The sequence below is a fragment of the Denticeps clupeoides genome, chromosome 6, assembly GCF_900700375.1.
Source record: "Denticeps clupeoides chromosome 6, fDenClu1.1, whole genome shotgun sequence".
Lineage (NCBI taxonomy): Eukaryota > Metazoa > Chordata > Actinopteri > Clupeiformes > Denticipitidae > Denticeps > Denticeps clupeoides.
In genome coordinates, this window is record NC_041712.1 from 9,602,616 (window position 1) to 9,622,176 (window position 19,561).

Sequence of the window (19,561 nt, forward strand, 5' to 3'; positions counted from 1 at the left end):
TTGTGCTGCCCACTGCTCACTATCACTACACTTAAGAGTGTGTGTGTTGTCAGAATGTCCTGTTTTCCTTTGCTGGTTACCAGTATCGACAAATAAGCCCTCATGGGCATCTCCAGGGCTCTAATGATCTTCCTGTGAAAGTTTAATGGATTGCCCGTTCATTTTGGCTTTTTACTGAACCATTTATATTGAGAGGGTAAGCAGTCTGTGGAGGCACTTGCTTTGACTGCTCAGAGGATGTTGCTGATGGTTGGATGGATTTGACACTTGACGCATTGATCTGTTGAATGACTGTTACTTCTCCCACATTGGTTTAACAGAAATGACTGCCTTACTACACAAATTGCATGCAGTTGAATAGGCTATGCACTGATTTTTTGTTACATATGCATAATTATGCATGCATGCATAATTTCCGGGAATTTATTTCATAATCAGCACATTTGAAATTGTTATTAAGCCCCACCTGCAAATGTTCATTTCTGCTTTTCCTCATTTGGACATTTTATTCTGCTACATGAGCGCTGATCTCTTCAGATACCTGTGTATACTGGTCTTAGTTTAGTATGACCTTGTTCAGCATCTGTTCAGTTTCATTGTAACATGCTTGTTTATGTACTGCATTAACACACTACACAGTTCACATCTGCGTCCACCAACTTTGTGAGATAATTACAGTCAAATGCAAATGACAGAAAGTGATGTACTAAAACTTGGCTTGCAGATGTTCATTTCTGCTTTTTCTCATTTGGACATTTTATTCTGCTACATGAGCGCTGATCTCTTCGGATACCTGTGTATACTGGTGTTAGTTTAGTATGACCTTGTTCAGCATCTGTTCAGTTTCATTGTAACATGCTTGTTTATGTACTGCATTAACACACTACACAGTTCACATCTGCGTCCACCAACTTTGTGAGATAATTACAGTCAAATGCAAATGACAGAAAGTGATGTACTAAAACTTGGCCTGAAGTTAAATTAGTTTAGAAAAATTATAATTTAATGTTCAGTTTTACAGCATTATCTTCAGAATGCTTTTTATAGTTGATAGGTATGTGTTCTATTGGACACAATTGTACCAGTATGCACCATAACATGTACATGTCCCTATTTTCTATCCACTGCATGAACTCTAATGGAACAGATTCAGTTGCCTTGTTGCAACGCTGCAAAACTGTGTGTTAATTGAACTGCTGTTATTATTTATGTGACCTGTTTGATGTTCGTCATTATTCGCTGGCTGTGGGGCAAATTGTGTTTATGATCATTTCCCTAATTATAACTTGGCCTGAATGGAGAGTGACTTCTGCTGCCAGCTCTATCAGTGTTCACAGCAGACCTCTAAGACCCAGAACTGGCATGGATGAACAATATAGCCCTAAATATAGCACAAAAGTTTAATGTAAAAAAGATCCTAAAACAAAATCACAAAACCGGATGTATCAGATGCTGACATTTGTAAAAATGAACAGATAAATGTTAACAGATAAACTGTTAACTTAAAGTGAAGCACTTGGTTGTGGGACATTAGCTTTTTGCCAAGCAAGAAGCTGTAGAGGCAAAAAAGGTAGACATTTTAAAAGGGGACAAAGGCCATGTATTACATATGTAAGCAGATCAGACTCTCAGTAAGGTGATTATATATGTTTTTGTGTGTGTTATGTAGAAGAAATCTCCATGACTCATTGGCAGTGATCATAAGCCCCTGTTTTTGGCAAGCTGGTGTCAGACAAAAGCCAGTCAGATTGCCATCAGCCTCCCTAGTAAAGCTGATTTTGATGGCTTGATTGGTTGATGTCTTTATATTCTCTATATATTCTTTACTGCAATTAGCTGTGTATATATCCGTGCATCTCTGTTCCCATATGTTCCTTCCTTTTGTCTTTCCAGATCTCCCTTTGTCAGAACTGTCTTGTGGATTTCTGGGTAAAAAACAGCATCAACTGAACACAGTGATCCCTAATCTTTCAATTCAAAATGATGTGTTAAAAGGCAAATAATACCCATGCATTGCAACATGAGATCTCACATTTATTCCTTAACATTCATGACTGAAATTGATTATGGTGACTGTACAGTTTAAATCACACTATAGTAACTTTTGAAGCTTATTTCTCCAGTGATATTCCCACCGAGTGCTGCTTGAAGCTCTCGAAGTGTCTTGATTTGGTTACGTCTGATATTGGAGTATTATGTAAGCCCACGATGGTCCCTCCCTCTGCCTGCTTGGGTATGTTAGTTATAGCCTCCAAACACACAGCAGTGGTATCATGCTGCACTTCACTAGCTGCAGCTTTCAGGATAATTAAAGTTACAGGCAGTTCTGCCAGCAGCTACTGCGTGTCTCCTCGAGCCATGTGTAAAAATGAGAGTGCATATGCTTCAAAATAGATCAGAGTGAATGCCTGTCTGTATCTTTTTCATGCACACACACATACACACACTCGCGCTGAGGTAATTGCATCAAGAGCTGCAGTCAAGCTAGCAGAGTTGGTGGTGGGGGGCAGGCTACCAACTCCTCCGTCGCTGTGGTCGCCTCATTTAGCTCCCTCTCTGCCCAAGGATCCATTCTTGTGGTTTCTGAGGCGTAAGCAGATCTGCTGTGTACTTGGCAGTGATGGTAGCTGTGAGAAAAGAAGCATGTGTTTTTTGTGTTCGAGGTGGTTCCCCCACTGCAGGATCCTACTCACTGGACCTCTGGAAATCCTGGTTCCAAATTGTTCGTTTCTCCACCAATCAGGAAATTCGATCCATTGCCTTTGGGTACAGGTACAAACACACATATCTACTATACACACCATGTCCATGTCAGATCTTCTAGATCGGGGGTGGGGGCTACCTACGGCCCACAAGGTGGATGCTCTTATTCTCTGGCACCACTCAACGGAGACGGAGCCTAACCGCCTAACCACTGGGAACTATTTACGTCCAACTTGCTCATTTCCCCACAAAATTCCTTTCCTTCATTGTCTAGCAAGCTCGTCTCTGTGAAGTGAAGGGTGATCAGCAACAGTGAATGTAAATATTAACACTGTAATGTCTTTTTTATGTTTATGTCTGAAATGAAATTTTAAAAGTAATGTTGCTAAAAACGTTTGACCAGCCCTGTTGTACATTTTGGTTTTGCACATCACTTTTGAGGCAAGTTTTAATGCTAATGCAAATTAAACTAAAATGCAAAAAAAAATCTGTAATATTTGCACATTTTACTTGTCCTATTATTTAAGATGGGTAAAGATGTGGAACATTATTTAATTTAAGTATTTAAAAAACTGACATCTGAAACACGTTTACCTCTTGCGATGTAGCAGTAGCAAGAAAGTGGCAGGCACCAGAGCACAACATACATGAAAATGTGGGTTAAGAAACCAAAAAAAGCCTGGCACAGTGGTCGGTAATAAAGGACACGCAGGCTGTACACACAAGATCTCACAGAAATAACAGATCTGTGAGGGACAGAAATCTTGCTTGCTCGTAGGTACTAAATACTTATTTCTTCACCATATACAAAAATTATATAATGTGATTTCCTGTTTTTTTTTTTTTACATTCTGTCTCACAGTTGAAGTGTACCCATGATGAAAATTACAGACCTCTCATATTTTTAAGTGGAAAAACAAATACTTTTTTGCCCCAGTTTATATGAAAAATTAGACTTCTCACACCTACAAACACACATGCACACACACACACACACACACACACACACACTCACACGTTCACAAGGAGGTATGGTGGGAAGATGGTATCTGTTCAGTGAACAGATGTTTGCTCAGTGACGCTCATGCATATTTAACGGTCCATGTAAACCCTCAGAAGATGAGAGCATGAACCCAGCCTGGGGAATCGGGTCAAGTGTGTATATGTCTGGTTTTGCTATGCATGCAGGGAATTGTGTGTGTGTGTGTATAAGGTTGTATATACAGAGATGGATTCACTGAAAAGATCAGTCTCACCTGCACAACTACAGGTACACCAACTCCAACACTTAATATAGACTTTTCTCACACCTCTCTCTCTCTCATTCTCTCTCTCTATCACACTGTTTATAAATTCTGTGCTTGTGACATGAGCCTGCAAACATACCTCTCACATACAGTACACATTCCTGCACACATATAAGTTCTGCCAATGGGCAATGCTAACAAATAAGCAATAATAGTGACAACCACATTGCTCCCAGTGGCTAGACGGCTGGGTCATGGCATTTCGAAAACTTAAACTGCTTTTGTTCCTGGTCTGCAGTAGTCAGGACCGACAAAAGTGGTCAAAGGAAGGAAAACTGCAGGGCCAACAATAGAGTCAATGCAGTAAATTATTTGTGTGATGTGCCAGGACAATGATTCAAGTCTATGGAGACCTTGCAAATTACAGGACTTAAGTATGGCACATTCAAAGATCTAGTGGAACCCATGTCTTGACAGGTCAGGACTATCTTGGTGGGAAAATAAGACTTATTTAAAATTAGGCATAATATTATGGCTGATAAGTTTTAATAAAACATAATGGAATCTTTAAATATTTGCGTGTGTGTTTGTGTGTGTTGTTTTGTCTGCTGCACATTCATAGTTTTCACATTGGCAGAATCTTTTTGACATTCTGCTGTGATTAGTGAAACTTACAAGAGATGATGCTTATTGGTTTGATTTGCAGGAAGGTTTATGATTACAAATTCATGGGGTCTGCTGAACATGTGTTAACATCTCAGAACACCTTTTTATTGTGCTAAATACCAGTTCACATTGTCCCACTGACTAGTTTGAATATGAGTTTATTTCTCTCTATTGGATTGTTAATAATTCTGAAGTACATGATCTTCCTGCCATTGAAATGTAAGGAACTTGATTTGGGATTAACTCCGTAGACAGATCCTCTTTTTTCTGTTACTGCATGACCACATTCCCATAATATCAAATGGAAATATTAGTAAATGCTTTACACATCATTTTGGATATTTTTGCCTTTGTTAATGAAAATGAAACTGTTCAATGCATTTATTACAACATTTTGCAATTTATTGAGGCTTAAGTGCATAGGTGCTGTTGCCACATATGCTCAGAAAAATGCCAAATATGTAAAATTCCAGTTCATAATGTCTATCCTGGAAATAGATAGAAAGAAAAGGCACTGAATTCAACACTCAGTCCTTTTCCAGCTCAGTTCCTGTTACTTTTAAGGGCTAAAGTGGTTGCTTCCAGATCTCGGCAAAGTGCAGTGTGTGCATCCATTATTCAGGAGCCGTTTACAGGGTCAGTCCTCTCTGGCTCAGAGAGCAGTTTCCTTCGTGCAGTTCCTCTGGCCTGTTCCTCGCCAGCTCTGTCCTGTACAGGGTGCAAACCCTCGCCTGTTTGGTTCCTCAGTGTCCGGTGTCATAGTGCTCTTCACTTGTAAATATTTAAGCACTGTAATGTCTCACTGGCTTTTTTCTGTTTTCTGTTCCTGCTCTCTTCTGTTTTCTGTTGCATGCTCTCACCATGTTAGCATGGGATTTTCTGGAAACCAGAAAATCCCATGCTAACATGGTGAGAGCATGCAAATTCGACACACACAATGCTGGAGCTCAGATTCAATCTCGCAACCTTGGATGTGTAGGCCCTCAATGCTAAGGTTAGGTTTGATAAAAGACATGATTAATGCAATATGTGTATTACTGTATTGGCCCAAATATAGGATGACCCTCCCTTCAAAAAGAATTAAACAAATAAGAATTTTACAGAAATTAATAGCTGGTGCCATCTGCCTGTCTTTTTTTGTACTTTCTGGGAAATTTATTTGCTATGCGTGTCATAGGTCAGGCGTTCATGTGACCTTTAGCAACTTTATAGGCATCAAGGTAGAGCCCCTCGACCCTGTCAACACCGTCGCTCTGTATTATCTCGGTATCTGTCTGTAATCTCGGTCTCTCTGGGATCGTTTCTCTTTATGACTGGCATTCATAGTACATACGTGCATTAAAAGCTTGTTTATTCCCCCGCTGTGCCTCTGCTCTCCTCTGCAGCTCCGCCCACTTTCTCGGACACACCCCCGCAATACATGGAGGCCAAGGAGGGAGGCAGCGTGACGCTGACCTGCACAGCATTAGGAAACCCCAAGCCCTCTGTCAGCTGGCTGCGTGAGGGAGAGCCCCTTCAGGAGAGCCGCAAGTACAAGGTGCAAACACACAAAGAGGACACACTCACATATACATAATAATAACACACACACAGTGTCACACAGACTCTTTTGTAAATAACCGAAAGAAAGTCATATAGGGCACAATTTCAAACTGATAGTGCAGCACTACGCACGCTACTTTCAAAGGCATCCTCAAGATTTAGATATTTAAATATCTAAAACAAGAAAGAAACATAATCTATAATGATGGCTGTCAATCACTGGGCTCCTGCCATTTTAAAGATTGTTTTCTGGGTAAAGAATAATTACACACAAACAAAAAAAGGTAGTTAGTTTCTCCTCTTCAAGATTCTGATAACTTTCAATTCATTCTTTATTGTTTTTTCTGTGAATCCTGACTTTACACTATTGAACAAGCTTTACTCTTAGCACCAATTTAAAATTTGTGCCTGTACATTTCACTCAGACAAAACAGAGATTCATAGGCAAACATACATTTTCACTCACTCATCCTGAACCACTCCCATTACTCTGCAGGAGTATAGCCCACCAGCACACCACTCACACCTACAGTCAGTTTAGAGTTTTGATGGCAGGGGGGAACCAGAAAACTGCACAAATACTGGGAGAGCATGTAAATTCCACACACTGAAGGTCCAAGCAGGAATTCAATCTCCACACCTTAGAGGCCATGCCACCACGCGACCCCAATAACACACAATATGTTTTTCCCCAACCTTCAAACACACACATAGCATACATATGTTCACAAGCATATCAAACATGCACATGGATCATAGATACTGAATGCACACATATTCACCAAAAAATGTAGCCTGAAAATTTTAATCAATACATGAGTACCACACATACATTATCTGATGTCCACACAGAACTAGACCCTGAGACAGTCATGCATTTTGGCACAGATCTATAAATTATCTTTAATGCAGGCTTTTTGAGGCGAACATGTAAAGGAAACCAGAAGAAAGTCCTGACTTTCATGAGATACCGCACTTTGCTTAGTATGGCAACTACTATGGCACTAATGTATACCCAGAGAAAATAGAATTGTCCACTTAACAGGACATTGGAGAAATATTTACTTGGTTAAGATGTACTGGCAGTTAGAAGTGGGCCATGCTGACAGGTGACTGTGGGATTTTCATACAATCCCTGAAGTGTTTCACACCAAAAACTCAAATCCAGCTTGACAGAGTGAAGTGCAGCAATCTTGTAGTCCTCTGCATGTCTCAGACAATGGCAATGTGATGTGTGTGTGTCAGAGCGTCTGAGACAGACTATGTGATTGTGTTTTAAAGGGTGAATGTGACTGTGTGTTTCACACACACACATACACATTCTTTGCAGAGGAAGTGATGGAAGTCACTTTGTGATGCTCTGACAGATTAAGCACCTGAGGGGTGAGTCGTCACAGAGCCAGACAGGCGTGTGTCCTCACAAAAATGGAAAAAAATTTGTGTCCTCACTAGGTGTCACAATGGACCCAGACAAAAAAAAAATAAACAGAGTTTCAGAAGGTAACATAAGAGGCATTCTCATAGAGTTCAGAACTTAACTACTTGATATTCAGGGTAGACACACAATAGGTGAATAGGTTTGGAAAAGAATTGGCCCAGAAGTCACAGAAATGTCTTTATATAGTGTGGTGGTGCAGAGGATTGCAAGGACCAATCAGGACAGAGAATGTCAGAAGACAGTTCAGGGTCAACAGACAGTTGAATGAACTAAAGGTTTATGTTTATAGAATAAGACAGCATATAAAGCATATAAAACAGACAAAGCCCAAACAAAATATCAATCACTCTGATGGTATTTTGTGGAGAGAGGCGGTCCCGTCATGCAAGGAGGCTGCCCCAGACCCTACGTTGACTGGTTACCATACCACAGGATGGAACTTTCCGGGAATATGCAGGCCCTTTTCCTGCTGGCCCCTGTTGGATCTTCCAGCTCTTCTTCCTGCATCATGCAGGAAGGTGGTCCCGGAACCTCCAGTGACCGTTCATAATTCCACAGGGCAGATCATTCCGGGAACGGGCAGAGCCACACAGGGAGTACCTTTCGGGGGGGCACATGCAGGCTCTGCCCCTGCATGTTCCTGCTGGAACTTTCAGCAACTCATTACTGTACCACAGGGAGGACCTTCAGGGCCTGCTTCTGGACTCTTTGTTGCCTCCCCCGAAGGCGGAATTAAGGAGGATTTCTCTCACCTCAGGGGACCTTGGAAGATGACTCCTTGACAACGGTGCCTGCCGTCTGTTGGGCATGCTAAACCTATGTATGCTTGCAGCATGTGGTGTGTGGAGCGTTGATGGTGGTGGCAGGTGTGGTCAGCTCCATTGGAATGCCTGAAGATGGCTGTGAGTGTTTGTGGGGAGCTGGAGTCGGAGGCTGCTGGATGTTGGGCATCTCAGCAGCTGGTAGTTGGCGTGTGTAGGATGTGCTTGGCGACCTCTGACGGATCTTCCAGCACACATGGAGTGACTGTCAGCCTCTCTCTCGCTCTTGCCGTCTTAGTGTGCTCGGAAGTTAGGGGGAATGGTGCAGAACCCTGGATGTGGTAGAGAGCGCCCATCGTCCTAGTCAACGTGGGCATTGTTCTGGATGGTCGGGAGTTCCTTGCTCATTAGCATTTCAGTCTGGGACGCCATACACCCACAAAGTCTCATCACCTGTGGCTCGTACTCCAGCCCACTTGCTCATAAGTCGGCCCACTTTCGGGTGTCATGGAGCACGCTACTGCCGCCCATTCAAGTCGTACCTTCGCCAGGGCTCATCTCTCTGCAGCTCCCAGAGCGCTCCTAACTGGTGTGCGCTCTCACCAAAACCTGGGGTGCTCTCTCCCGTCCTTTGGGCTGTAACATTCTGTCACGTTTTGGGGACTGGAGAGGGAATGAGGAGTAGAAATGGGACATCAAGAACACAAGGATTTATTAACACAAAGATAATAGCACAAGGGCCAGAATCAGGGAAACAAGGGAAAAACAAAAACTGACCCGAAGGCGTGTGTCAAAATGACAGGAGCAATGTTAACACAACCGGTAAAGTATCCTGATTAAGATAAGATAAGATAAGATAAGATAAGATCAACCTTTATTAGTCCCACAAGTGGGAAATTGCATTTCCTACCGCAGAAAGTGGATAGAGACAGAAGTAATAGCAGCAAAAACAGAGGTAAATAGCTGCAATGTTGCAGCCACGTCTTGTGGCTATTCGCTGCATTTAACAGGTCCTGATCATTCCTGCTCAATTGGCATCAGCCAGCTGGGAGTGATCAGGATTCGTTATTCAGGCGTATGAGTGCCTGCTGTATGCGCCCAGCAGCCTCTGGGTATCACACCTCATTTTCACCCACTTTGCTCTTTGCTAGCTTTACACAGTTAACCATGTCACATGGTACTGTGTGCATTGCTTGTCACCATAAAAGTAATGTAAATACACACAAAAGATGCTTACTTCTGCCATTTTTAAATAGGCTAAAGCTCATTGATATTGTATAATTGCCCAGCCCCTTTTTTTTGTTGAAGGAAAAGCATCTCAGCGTTAATGGATTTATCACTTAACTAGACAGGATGTCCTACTGAGCTGGTTTGTATGGCAGAACTCTTGATTCTGCTGATAAAAAGCATTTATTTTCCTATAAATTTTAAGATCAATAAAAGGTTTGGTCAAGTTGAGAGGAACAATATGCATAACAATTAGTAAAAAACAAGGGCAATGTGGAACTTAAACTTGCTGTGGACCAAGTTGGATGGTTTATGAGATACTGTGATGGTTATATGATTGTAACAATGTTTTCTGGCAAAATTACCTGGACAACTCACAGCTCTCTCCTTCTACAACAGCCCACAACCTTGGAGTAACAATAGACAACCAACTTTCCTTCTCGACTCACATCAGCAATCTTTCCCGCTCATGTAGATTCCTTCTCTACAATATCAGATGAATCGCCCTTATCTGTCAACACAGGCCACCCAGATACTGGTTCAGTCCTTAGTAATCTCACGACTGGATTACTGTAACTCCCTTCTAGCTGGTCTACCTCTAAGTACCATCCTACCTCTACAACTCATACAAAATACAGCAACATGACTAATCTTCAACCTCCCCAAATTCTCCCACACCACCCCTCTTCTACGTTCCCTCCACTGGCTCCCAGTAGCTGCACGCATCAGGTTCAAAATACTGATGCTGGCCTACAAAGCCAAACATGGCCTCACTCAGACAGGGCCTCACAGCCCTTATTACACCTCACACTGCACCTCGTATACTCAGAGCCTCCAGTACTGCTCCCCTGGTCCCGCTAAAGGTAAAAGGAAGACATTCATTTAGACTCTTCTCTATCTTGGCCCCTCGGTGGTGGAATGAACTTCCCCTTGAGGTCAGAACAGCTCAGTCACTGAGTATTTTGAAATGAATATTCTCTAAAGACCTTCCTCTTTAGAGAATATTTAGATTAACTTGTAAGTTTCTTATTGTCTAATTTATGTACAGAATCTACAACAAGAGTGAATAAAAAGATTGTATTCATAGTTGGGGGTCCTAGTGAACCAGAATTGATCACTTCATCGACGGTAACTTGAAAGCACGTTGTAAGTCGCTCTGGATAAGGGCGTCTGCCAAATGCCTTAAATGTAAATGTAAATTAGTGCCATCATTCTCTCTCTCTCTCTCTCTCTCTCTCACTCTCTTTCATTTCTCAAGTTTATTGGTTGTTCCCTTTCTTGGCTACCATTCATTCAATGCCGCATGACAAAGAGGAGGTTACTAGAATGTCTCTTTTTCCTTTTTCCAGCCAGAGCAATATGCTTTTAGCGTGAGCTCAGGCCCATCTGGAAGGTCGGAGTGAGCCGGCCACAGATTAAACCCACTGGTCTAAGAGGATAACGACTGAGAATAGACAATTAATCCCCCCTCCTAAATTTACCCCACTGGCCCACACTCTTTTGCAAATAAAACCGCATTCTGATACAACATGGCTGAGCGTCCTAGGCTTGGTTGTCTGATGGCCCGTTTGGCTCCCAGACACAGTGCTGTGATGAAACCCATCAGACTCCAAATGAAGGACACGTCATGGTTGTGTTACGGGTCTGTTAGGAGATATTAGCTTTTTCCTCTCCAATGATTGCGCCAGACTGATTCTTAGAAGGACTCGCTGTCACCAGAATGGATTAGTTTTGTTTGAAGGTGCGCCAGTGAAATGTGTGCGCTGTCAGGAGGCTGTGAATTGAGATGCATTAAAAGAGAAACAACTGTAAAGGGACAATGAACAGCTTGTGCCGCTTGGCCCATATTCACTGATCAGATTTTGGGACAGGTTTGTCTTTCAGCTAGGTACATACACATGAAGAGACCTCAAGTCATGTGGCGCTCGTGGAATGTCACTCACTAAGCATAACTGCCAAATCCAGTTCTGGGTTGCAGCATCTGGAGCAAATCCTTTGGGCACTGGGTGGGTCTCAGTCAGGGTCCCAGCCAGTCACTCACACTCTCATACCCAACGCCAGCCATTGGAGTTAACGATTAACCTGGTGCACACCAACTTCAGGACCTTAGCTTGAAACGTCTATTAATGACCACTGGGTGACAAGTGAATCATGCCAGTTGCAGACACCGGTTTCAGCATCCAGCACCGTATACAGCTCCATTAGCATGGTATTATTATGTGGGAAAATGTGAGAGGAGTTAAGGAAGAAAGCCACGCCCCCTGAGTCCCTGCACCTGTAGCTCACAGTTTAAGTGTCTTCCTGCACTAGTGTTCAGGGTTCTGTCATTGAACCGAGAACCGAGTCGCTTTTGGATCTTTAGTTTTTATATTTAGTGTGTGTGGAATGCGCATTTCCCCTCTGTAAGTGCTGAAATGAAATAAAACACTGGTTTGGTTCTGCCTGGGTCCTCCCGCTTCTTTTGTGTTGTTACAGTGGTTATGGATAGTGAGTGAGTGTCTGGGATCAGTGGCCAGATCTCATGGCTGGTGCGTTGCTGTGGAACGGCGCTGACGAACTCCAGTCTCTTGCTCGGTGTAAGTTGTGTCAGTGCTGAGCTTTACCGAGACTTGGTTATGCACCCAAGGGAACACTGGAAAGCTGTTTACCATCAGAAACAAGCACTTACATACATGCATACAGAGTACATACTCACATGGTTAGCACTGCTCTAGCACTAGCACTCCTCTGTTGTATTTCTTGTTTAATTACACAGATTCAGCAAAAGCAGCATTGCTCAGGGCTGCATTTTTTTTTTTTTGCATATTCATCTGTTTTCTTTCTGGTTTAATTACACATAAAACACAGTGTATGTTTAGTGAGGGTGGGTTTATGTCATCAAGCACGCTCTTAATTTATGGACGGCACAAGGGCTCTTCAAGAATTAATCCATTCATGTAACTGACTGCTCTATTTTTTTCATAAATGAGGGCTCCTGGCCTTCAGAGGCCAGCCTGCCTGAGGCCACATCTCTGTTGCGGTCTGCTTATCCATCTCTATCCATGCAATTAGTGTAATTACAGTGGCATGCCAGGAGTGTGTGTGAGCGGTGCATTCGACAGATGTTTGTTGGGGAAAGAGTGTCTGTGTGTGTACCAATAAATAGTTTTGTACCTGATTTCCACTCTGTGTGCCTGAAAAAAGATACGCCCAGGCTCAGGTTCATTGTGGACACCCCGCAAGCGTGTTGCTTCCGTGTGTGAGCGCCTTGGCAGCTGTGTAATTAGGTGGGTAGGTAGAACTTTTATTAATCCCTTGGGAAGGTTCCTCCAGGAAATTTACCTAATAGCAGGAGTACACCGGAGTACAAGCGGGAAATGAGAATTACAACAGATATGTTATTAATATATTTTGAAGAAAAAAAACAACTGCAATCACACAAAAAATAAATTGTGGTGTTTAATGATTAAATAATTATTGAACATTTAAATTTCGCAGTCAGTAATGCTAATTGTCTAGTTGTGTTATGTTAATTAACATAGCACATTAATTATGTTCATATATTATATATTAATAAATGAATCACAATGATTAGCATGTACAATTTACTTTATACACATTGGCTTCAAATTATTAGAAGAAATTGGGACCAGCAATAAAGTGTTTGCTTCATCAAGTATTCAGCAATAAACTATTTATGTGGCACTAGGAGAACAATGAAATCCTTTCATTTCTGCTCATTTTTTAGAAAAAATGTGTAAATGCACATAAATGTGTTCAGACACTGCAGATGCTCCCCACAGCTGGAAGGGTTCAGTGATAGCAGGTAAGTTGGCTTCGCTGCACTGCCACCTCACAGGCTGCATGGTCGCCCTCTGAGGTCTCTGTCTCCTGTCCTGCACAACTGAGGATGTGTGTATGCAGAGCTGATAAGAACTGAATAATTTATCAGAGGAAAAGTTGGAAATCTTCCAGCCTGGCCTTACATAAATACTTGTCTTTGTGATCCTCTTCTCTTGGTGGCTGTTGCCGTGAAATGCTTTCCACTTGCAATGTCATGTATTTTTAAGTCCTCTGTGTAGGCACACCACACAGTCAAACTAGAGAGAAGGGCAGAATAAAAGGAAACAGGTCTGTATTTCTGCATAACACTTCCTAGGTGCTCTGCTATCCAGTATGTGATAGAGGGGTGGGTGTGATGGAGGCTCATCAGGACGACAGTGAGCTGGTGTCCCACTCATAGCTCATACCTGATTGACTCTCTCAGGGGAAGTGAGCCAGCTGAAAGGGAATCAATTATTTAAATGGGTAGCTTGTCTATTCATGTGGGTGGAACACAGTCTCTTTCACGCTGTCACTTAGACTTACTCTGCTTGTATCTCCCTCACTTACACACACACACACACACATTTTCTATATTTTCCTTTTCTTTTCTGAGGACCTAGCATAATAACTGTTTAAAACATTTATTATAAATTTGATTTCCCAAACAATGTCACTTAGAATGTCACTTTAATACCTTCTGTAAATATGCTGGTATATTTCTGTGTGTTCATGTTGAGTGAAAAAAACCCCGAACAATTTGACAACAGTGGATGCTGACAGAGCTACCAACCACCTGCCAAAACAGCGACCAGCTACAAATACGGACCCAACGCGTATTTTAGTTGCCATTACGCTCAGGAGGGGATGTCTCATCACTTATTTATTTTGCCTTGCTTTTCAGAAATAGCAAACAATGCAAACAAATCCACTGTGGGATTACGGTAGGTCAATGATGCCAGATTAATTCTGTTAAAAATTTAACAGCGCTAATTATACATCTTTATTTGTATTTTTAAGTTGAGGTTGCTATGAATTTTGTTGTCTGGGGCAGTGGTGGCCTAGCGGTTAAGGAAGCGGCCCCGTAATCAGAAGGTTGCCAGTTCGAATCCCAATTTGCCAAGGTGCCACTGAGGTGTCACTGAGCAAAGCACCGTCATGTCATGGCTGCCCACTGCTCAACAAGGGGGATGGTTAAATGCAAAGGACACATTTTGTTGTGTCACCATGTGCTCTGCTGCAGTGTTTCACAATGACAATCACTTCACTTTCACTTTTCTGTAATTGACAATAAATTGATGTTTCAGAGGTCAAAAGTACACACATTCTTTACTCAAGTACAAGTATAATTACCTGTCTTTAAAAAGACTCTAGTAAAAGTATTTACTTAACCTTTTTACTAGTTTACTAAGTTAAAGTAAAAAGTACTGGCTCTAAAACATAATTAAAGTATAAAAATATAAAGTATCTTTGTGAAGGAAAAAACACCATCTTTTCCAAATGCAAGCAGAGAAAATGAACTCAAAAAGCTTAGTTGGCCAATCGTTTCGGGGTGGTTGTAGCCTAGTGGGTAACACACTCGCCTATGAACCAGAAGACCCGGGTTCAAATCCCGCTTACTACCATTGTAACCCTGAGCAAGACACTTAAAGTGTCTCCAGGGGGACTGTCCCCTGTAACTACTGATTGTAAGTCGCTCTGGATAAGGGCGTCTGATAAATGCCGTAAATGTTTCTAAACTTGTTTCTAAAAAATAAAACGTGATTGTAAAAGGGATTACAAAAACTGTATTGCTATGCAAACAGATATTAGCCTACACATAAACATTATCCATCAGACTTCAAAGGCAGTAACATTAAATGCATACCCTATGACTAACTTCTATTTAACAGCAATGTTCATCATTAAAAAACTACACAACCACCAAAACTACATGTATAACTTTACATGACTGTAAAACATTATTTGAAAGTGTGTAACAGAAAACAACCACATTTCCACAGAATTCTGAAGTCCCTTGTAAATATGAGCAGCAATGCATAAGGTATACACATCCCATCAGTACCAGAACCTTTTTAGCCCATGGAGATGTGTCTGTATGTGTGTCGCTTTGAAAACCGGTATAGTATAGACAACATTAACTGGGTTTTATATATTTTTTCTCTTACTCGCCTTACATTCATCGACTTGTGCACATAAATATAAAGGCACCAGTAGCTGAATTTCATTTACATGACATGTGACGCCAAGGCAGGAGGTAAAAACTGAGTTTACATATATGGAGGAAAGCGTTGCAGAGAGGCTGTATTCCGTGGATTTTTACGGAATGGATATGTCATGATCCAGGGGTTACTAACTAAAAGCAGATTTCTCATTATGGAGAAATCTAGCCAATCATTTTTAAGGGGACCCTACTTAACCACACCCATAAAACATAATTGGAAGTGACATTTGGGCGTAGGCCCTGGCTGTGATTAAATGACAGTAAAATGCTGCTTCATCTGCCTTTTTTCCCTGTCCTTTTCTTCATCCTTCACCTTTTCTCTAGCTATGAATATGCTGATGCAGCTGCCTCCTCGAGTCAATAAAAGACTCTGAAAGCATTCTCTGTTTTTGCTGGAAAGCAAATTGACCATGTGATTATAATTTCCCGGAATATTCCCTAAATGTCACGCTGTCCTGAACTTTTATAAAACCCCTCCGTTTTTATGTCAGTACGTAACATTGTTAAATTATTTAAATGTTTGATGTAGCACCTTGTTCCAGAGAAACGTTGTTTCAGTGTGTACTGTCTAACTTGTATGAAGCTGAAATGACAGTAAAACTCAACTTCAACTTCAGTCAATCTGCACTGATCTGATGGTGGGTGATGGAGTTGCCCATGTTACCTGGGAGATGTAGAAATATCGTTTTAACTCTTTATCATGAGTATATTTTTATTGTGTGATACATTCCCTTGTAGGTGAGTGATGGCAGTCTGACATTGGTCTCCATCAGCAGAGAAGACAGAGGAGCCTACACCTGTCGAGCATACAGCATCCAAGGAGAGGCCATCCACACCACACGTCTGCTCGTACAAGGTGAAGAGTGTGTGCTGGCATCTGTACCTACATACAGAATGTGGTGGTGTGAGCATGGCTGTTTTGTTTATTTCTATGCTCATGGTGTTCATTTGAAGTTAAATGTGAACAATTACTTCCGTTGTGATTATATGTTTGTTCCTATCTGTCTACACTTGTCTTTGCTGCATGTGTGTGCATTGTTAAGCACATTTCATGCATGTTTCATGCAGATACTTTATGTAAAAGTATTCATGCAGATACTTTATGGGCAGTGGTGGCCTGGCGGGTAAGGATCGGACTCATGATCGAAGGATTAAGAGTTCAAATCCCGAGCCGTCAAGGTTCCATTGAGGTCCCCTTGAGCAAGGTACCATCCCCACACAGTGCTCCCCTGGCACCTTTCCCGGCTGCCCACTGTTCACTAAGGGTGATGGGTTGATGGGTGTGCTGTGCTTGCTGTGCATCACAATGATAATGATTGCACGATCCTTTATTTGTGTGTGAATTTGTTTCTAGTTTGGCAGTTGTATGTGTGTGAGTGTGTTGCTTGTCCTGTGGCGGTATGGCATGGCATGTAATTAGCCTCCATATGCCAGCCGTCTGTGCATGGATAAGCCCTAATGGACGCCTTGTCGGTGAAATCGCCACCAACGGGTCACACCAAGCTGTTTAAAAGTCCCAGCCGGGCCCAGAATGGCTGTAATCACACTACATATGCAGCAGGTTCTTGTTACGGAGCACAGTTGGAAATACCATTTAAAAGATCTGAGCAGCATTGTATTTGAGAATTTGAGGTAATAAATGGCAGAGTTTTACTAGGCTCCTATTCTTAGAAGTCTCGACTGAGTTTAGAACTAACGGCCATGCTGTGGTGGAAAGGTCATATTGAAGAATAAACAATTTTCTTTTGCAACCAAACATGAAAGAAAATACAATGCTAGCATGTGGGCCAATTACATGTCTGGAGAGGCTGCAGCTTTGACATTTTCTCTTATGCATTTCCAGCTTCCATTTCTGGCAGTAATAGCAGAGGATCAATAAATCGAAGAAACCCCCTGACATTCCCAAAATTGCACGTTAGGCGTATAAACACAAAGGACAAGAAACAATGAAGTGACTGTTCAAATCAATGACAAAGACATAAATAAAGACAAAATTCACAATGGGCAGGGGTCACATTGTTTCTTTTGGACGTAGAACGTATACATCTGGTAATAGTTAGACCTTGTCATGTCATTATTTTATTGGCTTGGTTTTGTTTCTCTTGGGTTACATTTATGTGGAAATAGAATAGCATTTTGGAATCAGCTAAAATATGTATGTAGTTAAGTCTGGTTGAAATGTGCCATTGTGAGGCTTAATACTGACTGAAAGTCTTTGATGGGTCACAAGCGTTTCTCCAGTCTGAACTCCTTGGAGTCAGAGTCTTGCCATGGTCCCTGTCTTATGTTCCTCTGATTATCCTGAATAATGAATCAGGCTCTATTTTCTATGTTGCTTCTCAGATGGGATGTAAAATGTTATCTGTGTGGAAGCTGCTGTGCACACACATCATATACAGGGAGTTCAGAATTATTAGGCAAATGAGTATTTTGTCCACATCATCCTCTTCATGCATGTTGTCTTACTCCAAGCTGTATAGGCTCGAAAGCCTACTACCAATTAAGCATATTAGGTCATGTGCATCTCTGTAATGAGAAGGGGTGTGGTCTAATGACATCAACACCCTATATCAGGTGTGCATAATTATTAGGCAACTTCCTTTCCTTTGGCAAAATGGGTCAAAAGAAGGACTTGACAGTCAAAAATAGTGAGATATCTTGCAGAGGGATGCAGCACTCTTAAAATTGCAAAGCTTCTGAAGCGTGATCATTGAACAATCAAGCGTTTCATTCAAAATAGTCAACAGGGTCGCAAGAAGCGTGTGGAAAAACCAAGGCGCAAAATAACTGCCCATGAACTGAGAAAAGTCAAGCGTGCAGCTGCCAAGATGCCACTTGCCACCAGTTTGGCCATATTTCAGAGCTGCAACATCACTGGAGTGCCAAAAAACACAAGGTGTGCAATACTCAGAGACATGGCCAAGGTAAGAAAGGCTGAAAGACGACCACCACTGAACAAGACACACAAGCTGAAACGTCAAGACTGGGCCAATATCTCAAGACTGATTTTTCTAAGGTTTTATGGACTGATGAAATGAGAGTGAGTCTTGATGGGCCTGTGGCTGGATTGGTAAAGGGCAGAGAGCTCCTTTCCGACTCAGACGCCAGCAAGGTGGAGGTGGAGTACTGGTTTGGGCTGGTATCATCAAAGATGAGATTGTGGGGCCTTTTCGGGTTGAGGATGGAGTCAAGCTCAACTCCCAGTCCTACTGCCAGTTTCTGGAAGACACCTTCTTCAAGAAGTGGTACAGGAAGAAGTCTGCATCCTTCAAGAAAAACATGATTTTCATGAAGGACAATGCTCCATCACACGCATCCAAGTATTCCACAGCGTGGCCTTGCAAAGAAAGGTGGCTATATTGGTCGCTGATTTGTTTTTGAATGTCAGAAATGTATATTTGTGAATGTGGAGATGTTATATTGGTTTCACTGGTAAAAATAAATCATTGAAATGGGTATATATTTGTTTTTTGTTAAGTTGCCTAATAATTATGCACAGTAATAGTCACCTGCACACACAGATATCCCCCTAAAATAGCTCAAAGTAAAAACAAACTAAAAACTACTTCCAAAAACATTCAGCTTTGATGATAATGAGTTTTTTGGGTTCATTGAGAACATGGTGGTTCAATAAAATTATTCCTCAAAAATACAACTTGCCTAATAATTCTGTACTCCCTCTATTTGCTGTGCAGATTTGCACATACACGAAACTGGCCTAGCTCACCATGCTCACTCAGGCTCTCCACTGATCACTGTAATGCACTGAAGTGTTGACAGGTCAACAAGCACATCATTAGGAGAAGAATGCAACTGATTGGGGTTGGTGTGTACTGGTGTCAGTTATCCATCACTCTACAGCAATAATGAATATAACTAAGGGATTAACCATACTGAATAGGATAGCCCCTCCTTGCTGTTGTAGACATACAACAGCATATATCGATTAGCA

General features: G+C 41.8%; 1 protein-coding gene across 6 annotated transcripts in view; it reads left to right on the top strand.

The window, feature by feature from the left end:
* igsf9bb (immunoglobulin superfamily, member 9Bb) overlaps positions 1 to 19,561 on the top strand; it is a 109,320-nt gene that overhangs the window by 52,184 nt on the left and 37,575 nt on the right. For all 6 annotated transcript variants that reach the window (XM_028983162.1, XM_028983165.1, XM_028983163.1 and 3 more), the window contains exons 4-5: positions 6,002 to 6,153; positions 16,348 to 16,465. In XM_028983162.1, coding sequence (XP_028838995.1) covers positions 6,002 to 6,153; positions 16,348 to 16,465 — 270 coding nt within the window. The remainder of the gene's footprint in view (positions 1 to 6,001; positions 6,154 to 16,347; positions 16,466 to 19,561) is intronic.